Consider the following 6580-nt stretch of genomic DNA (forward strand, 5'->3'; position numbering starts at 1 on the left):
TTGTATTTTTCCAAAAAATAATATTAATAATATATTTCATTACATAATGGTATTATAATGATCATTCATATTCGGTTTTTATTTTCTTTCCAGTCTCTTTCCAAGATAATATTCTCATTATTTAGCATTATGTGAATTGAAAATTAAGATAATAAATTTTTTTTTATCATATTTGAAATAATAACCAATAGTTAGTATTGATAGGGTGTTTATTGAAACTCAAATTATGTCTTAATTAATACTATATAATGTAGAAAATATAATTTACATTAAAGTAGGGGAAAAAATAGATATTTCTAGGAACGCTTTCCGGGGCATATTTTTTGGCAGCAACGGTAACGCCGGTTGTTATAAAAAGTTTTTAAAAAATCAATCGTCCAATGACCTAGATCAGTCTAGGTTAATAATTAGCGTACAGTCAAATCATGAAAAATATTCAAAACCAAACCCTATTTTATAAAGTTCCATCAAGCTCTAGCTATAAATAATTATTTTCATAAAAATATAATTGAATATATTTCATTCCATATAAACTTTTGTAATTTTACAAATTTATAAAAATGATTATATTGTATTAATAAAGAATTATTATTGCATTTTTAGTTATTAGCGAACAAATCGTCACATTTTGTTTTGTAAAAATCGGATTAAAAATTTATTATTATAATATTAAATTATATTGTTTGGTTTGATGATTAAGAGAAAAATGAGACTTATTTTTTCTTAATTATATGTGAGGTGTGACCGTTTTTGTTGCTTATAGATGAACCTGATTGACTAAGATGATTAGAGTTTATCATTTTTTGACTAGATGATTTGGATGAGTATTGATTTGATGATTTGATTGAGTTTAGATTATTGCTTTGATGTTCAGAAGTAGCCATTTTGTAAAAAGGATTTATAAGAGTAGGGGTGCCATATAAATGGCCAGCTCTTTTGATAAATGCTCCTACCATTTTTCTGACTACTTCGTCAAAAAAGAGATTTGCCATGCGAGAATGAAGAAGGGAACGAAACTCAAAGGATACCTGATAGATAGAGGAAATTTGTGTAATGAATTTAATATTTGTTTTTTTAAGATCTAATAAGTTCCATTCATTTTTAATATTATAAAACTCATGAATCTAGAGTGCTTAAGCTTAAAGAGTCTTTTGTATATAAAATTTTATATGGTAAAAATTCAAAATTACATAATTTTATTTACCGAAAAATCAAGAATACACGTGTTTGGCTGATTATTATTTGTTGGCTGGAATCTCCATATCGCAATTAGATGGTGAAATAGTTTTCCATCTGTGCAAATAGACTTTTAAAAATAAAATTAAAAATCAATATAGAATTTGTAAAAAAGACATAAATCTTAAAAATATTTGAGTTATAAAATAAAGTTATGTCAACTTAATTGTCAAAAAAAATTTTAGGTGTAAAAATCGCCATCAGAAGAAAATTAAATAATAAAAATTTATTTAAAAAAAACTATTTTAATAAAACTATCACCAGATTTAAGGTATATAACAAAATTAATGTTTGATGTAAAGTTTTCAAATAACTCAATGTTAAAAAAACATGTCAAAAATTATAAAATAAAACTAGAGCTTTATTGATCCACAAAAATTTTTCTTATTCTATACAAAACTTATCTGATATTTATTTAATTTTTATTTATTGCCTTTTGAATCAATGCCATAAAAAAACAATATTTTCTATGCAAAAAAAACAAACTCTAAACTATGGATGAAACAAGAAACATTGAAATTTCTGTCTCTCATGCTAAGGCGATATTTGGTGCATTATCATGAAGATTAAATATGTTTTGTTTTTTTTTACCAAAACGGTTAATCGTCTCATTTTAAATTATAATTTAAAAAAATCAAATTTTTAGCTATTCTTTCTTTTAAAATAATTTCATTTTTTTAAACATTACAAATAAATTGAATTTTGTTTCCTTTTATTTATTTATTATTATTAGGAAATTATAAATAAAATAATATATAATTTATAAATTAATAGATTAGGCAGTGTCTTTTGACTTAATTTTGATACTTACTAGTAGGGATGTACCGATATTTTTATCGGATCAGGCCGATATTTCACCCATTTTAAAATATAGATTATCGGCTAATATTATAAAATTTTCCAATCCGATCCGATAAAATTTTCCGATTCGATCCGATAAAAAATGGCGTCTCTAACAATAATAAAATGTTATAAATTTTTTTTAAAAAGTTATGTCTAAAATCATTTATTTTATAAATAAAATCGAAATCCATTTTTATGTAAATTGTATTAATTAATTAATTAATAAACATTCTGCCATATTGTTATTTTTTTGCGCATTCTGTTTATAAAAGTGTGCGATAATCTCTTCAGAATCTGTTTTTAGTGAAGCTGGTGATATTGACAGTTACCATCGCTGCAGGTTAACCTCTGGTAAATTGGAAATTTTGGTATTTTTAAAAAGAAATCTTCGATAGGTATATATTGGTTCCACGGGACTAGCGTCATTCCATCAGGGCTGAAGCCAGAGGGTTCTAGTGTAAAAAGAATATTTGCGGATTTCAAGATTCTATTGATATCGAATTGATGGCATAGTGCCTGGATAATTTGCCTTTTGAAAAACAACAGTATGGGGGGGGGTGTCTAAGGCTATCGATATGAGTTTCACAAGGGACACATGATATCGGCGTTAAGATTTCACAAAACGAAGACCTATAGCTATTCTAAGTTCTTCATTGGTTAATAAACAAGCCTAAATTAGAACTAGATATAGTTTCTAACCATTCGTAGCCAGGGTGGCATATGGCTGAGGCTGGAATTATTTGATCTAACAAAAGAGTCGTATTGTTGTCATTCTGTATACTCGGGGTTGCGTTTTAGGGGAGAAAGAGCGATGGAGATTTTCTGTAAACAGCTTTAAAGTGTAAGAATTCAACGCAAGGTATCATTGGTAAATTCCAGTCTCTTTGTCTTAAATTTGAATATGAGCGGCTTGGAGAATCTTTGCTCCAGAGATTTAATGTTGCCATATGATGTGGATTCGATAATATCCAAGTGTGTATGGAAATTTAGAAACTGAGGATAAAAAGGCTGAAATGCCTAAAGATATGGGAGAATGGATACCTATACCATCCAGCTTTGGTGGAAGGGCAGCTTGCATACTGAAGAGTGAAGAGAATTTGATATTTAAAAAAGATTCGAGAGTATTTTTTATAATGAACCTCAAAATAATATTTCAAGGGACATTAAAATTGTTGATGAACGAAAGGCATGAAAAATTTTATGAATGAATAAAAAATATTTGAATAAATAAAAAGTCTGATGAGCAGGTAAATGTTTTAAAATATTTTTCATTCTATTGAATTTGACAAGAAATTCATCTCTGAAATGAAATATAGCACTTTCACCTCCAATGGGTGAACCTATGTGGGTAAAGCTAGTTTTGTCCACTACAATAAAATTTCCAGATGGGCAGTCCGATTCAAGGAAAATAATTTTTTTTAAAATTTATTAATGTCTGATTGTGTTCACAAAGATGCAGTATAATTTCCCGTCCAAATAGATTTTATTTTCTTAAATTGTTCCATTGCTTTAATAAACCTATTTTTTAATATTATATTTCTTTACCTATTTACAATATATTCCATATTTTTTGCCCTCAAGTTGCTGGTAATATTTATGGAATTACATATAAATGTATTTTTATTTAAATTTTACTAAATTAGATCATAGCTTAGTATAAGGAACGACAAAGACTTAGATTATTTAAAAATTAAATATTTTTTGAATAAACTACTAAATTAGTAATCATTACTTACTAATAAGAAAATTTTTTAGACCTGGCCAGGATTTTTTATAAATATATTACATATATTTTTAATTTTTATAACTAATAATAGCGATTTCAAATATTTGGTTGTAAAATATATGGTCTGGCCTTTTTAAATTTTCAGGCCCAGCCTGAGTATATTTAAAAAATAAAATACATCCCAGCCTGTGTACCCAGACCGGGCTTAGGGCTGGGCCTGCAAATCTCTAATAAATATATTCTATTTTCCAATATTTTTTTTTGGTTTAATTATTTTTTTATATAAATAAATTGTATATTTTTTCAAATAATTGATTATAATTATTATATCCTAATTTTTTTATATTAAATAAATGTGTTCAGTAAATAAATAATGTGTTTATGAATGATGTATAGAGTAAATTATTATGGAACTAGTTACTTTTGAAATATAACTAACTAATAACTAGTTATATTTTTACAAATGTAACTAGTAACTGTAACTATTTATATTTCAAAGTAACTTTTAACAACACTAAAAATTAGTTAGATATGATATCAGATCGGTAATCGGCCGATATCAATTTAATATCATGAATATCGGATCGGCCACAAAAAGTGATATCGGTACACCCATACTACTAGTAGTTTAGTCTAGACTAAGCAGCTTTTGAACTAGGACACCCTGTTTTGGTTTGTTATAAGTATATATTTTTTGTATTTATTTTGTTATTTTTCTTTTTTTTAATGTTTCTCTTTTGCTTTTAGGCTGTTTAGTCAAAGCTAAAAAACCTGCTGTTTTGTAGTAAGTCAAACCAGGACATACCCCTAATACTTTTATTTAACTTATTTATCACATAATATTTAGATACTAAATTAATTATAAAAATACTTAGAATATGTAATTCTATAAAAATATTAATAATATATGCTATATTATATTTCTTCATTCAATAAGTGCTTTTGGTGTCTTACGATTTTGTGAAGAACGTCATACAATACTTGGAAATGATAATGTTAAATCACTACTTGAATCAGTAGTTTCTTTCGCATTTATAAGATCCCCTCATGCTTTATCTTGCAATAATACCACTCGTTCTAGCAACTGATAAACATGCTTCCTAATAGTATATTCACAGAATCAGCAATATATGAATAATTAAAGCTTTTTGACTTAATCATTCCTTTCCATCAATCCTTTGATATTGAAATTATCCTTTGTGTGTTGCAATATTTAAATCTTATAAATTTTTTCACTTCATTTGCAAATATGCATCTTTTAGATCAATAATGGTATATTAAGTTCCACCTTTAATTTTCTCAAGAAGATCATCTATAGTTAGAATAATATGATGATCATATAAAATGAAAGGATTAAGAGTGAACAAAATTACTAAAATATAATAAAATCATAAATAACCAAAGCAATGATAATATCAGATCAAATTTTTGGGAAATATTGGCCTAATCCTAATAAGGTTAAATATTGGCTCCAATTTAATATTAATATTGGCAAAACCCTGAATAAAACCAACATTATTTATATTAAATTTTTATAAAATAATTTTCATATATTAAATAATTGCATTTATCAAAAATTATAACAAACTTTAATAAAATGAGGTTTATCAAGATGTACAGCTGAAACATAACGTTCAATTAGAGGGGGAAAACCTATTTCTAATTTATATCGTTTGAAATTATTTCTTTCTATATTAATTGCTTGAGATTTTAAACACCATGGTACAAATTCATAATAATGTTCAACATCTGAAACAATATCAAACATTTGTTCCATTGAATACCTATGTAATTGTTTAATAATTTTCTTTCAATTAAATACTTTACCCCAGTTCCTTTCTTTCAGAATAATCTCTAATTTTTGACTTAAATGAGGAGGGAAAATTAAAAAATTTTCTACTATATATTGATGATATGAGATATATTTTATCGTTTATTAATAATTTATTAAGATTCATATTAAATTACGATTTTTTTAAAATAACAAAGCTTGATAGCTGTAGCTTGATATGTGACAGGAAAAAGTGACATCGAAAACAGTTTCTTCTCAGTTTCACATTCATATGCAATATATGAGAAAAGCAGAAATTTTATAATGACTATATTATTTATTTAAACTATATATTTTTTAACCATAAATGATGTAATCATCTATGGCAGCTTGCAGAAATTTTTCCAGTGTGGCGCATAATAATTTACTATTGGATTTTATATTGTTTTAAATAAAATTAAGTAAGAATATATTAAATTAAATTCAAGCTTTATATATATGATTCATATAAATTATATGTGATAAATATTCAAAAATGATTTATTCTTTACGATGATAGCTGCAATTAAATATCCTTTAAAATAATTACTTTTTTATATATCATATTTCATGAATAAGCAATACAAAAATAATTTTACTAAAACTGAAGAACATTTTTTTAGGAAATAAAGAATTACAAATTTTATGTTTTTAAGTTTGAAATATTTTAGATTATTCAATTATCATTTATATTAATTTTATTTTCATAACCTGTAAATTATTTGCTACTTTTGGATTAATAAAAAAAAATTGTATTGTATTAATTTTAAATAAATTGTATTTTGCTTAAGGATACAATTTGTGGTAATCGATTGATTATCGTAAATGTACTTTCGATCAATATATAAACATAATATTGTTAAAATTAAATTATATTTTTGATCTTTTATTTTGTTAAAAATAAAAATATATTTGATTCCTATAAAACCTTTTATATCTTATACACCACATTGGCGACGATTAAG

General features: G+C 25.1%; 1 protein-coding gene across 1 annotated transcript; it reads right to left on the reverse strand.

The window, feature by feature from the left end:
* Window positions 1-217: 217 nt before the first annotated feature.
* LOC135931683 (coenzyme Q-binding protein COQ10 homolog B, mitochondrial-like) lies at window positions 218-5582 on the reverse strand. The gene is made up of 3 exons (XM_065468950.1): window positions 5394-5582; window positions 1205-1306; window positions 218-1028 (listed from the first exon to the last, which is right to left on the reverse strand). Exons 1-3 carry the CDS (start codon window positions 5580-5582, stop codon window positions 714-716), a joined length of 606 nt encoding a protein of 201 aa, XP_065325022.1. The 3' UTR covers window positions 218-713.
* Window positions 5583-6580: the final 998 nt, after the last annotated feature.

The sequence above is a fragment of the Gordionus sp. m RMFG-2023 genome, chromosome 1 (assembly GCF_954871325.1).
Source record: "Gordionus sp. m RMFG-2023 chromosome 1, tfGorSpeb1-WG-v2, whole genome shotgun sequence".
In the NCBI taxonomy this organism is placed as follows: Eukaryota; Metazoa; Nematomorpha; class Gordioida; order Chordodea; family Parachordodidae; genus Gordionus; species Gordionus sp. m RMFG-2023.

Coding starts and splice junctions, on each gene's coding strand:
- LOC135931683 (XM_065468950.1), bottom strand. CDS start 5,582: ATGGAACAAATGTTTGATATTGTTTCAGATGTTGAACATTATTATGAA. Junction 1,307..5,393: donor ATAAACCTCATTTTATTAAA/GTTTGTTATAAT, acceptor TATTTTTAAAAG/TCTATTTGCACAGATGGAAA. Junction 1,029..1,204: donor CGTGTATTCTTGATTTTTCG/GTAAATAAAATT, acceptor TCTATCTATCAG/GTATCCTTTGAGTTTCGTTC.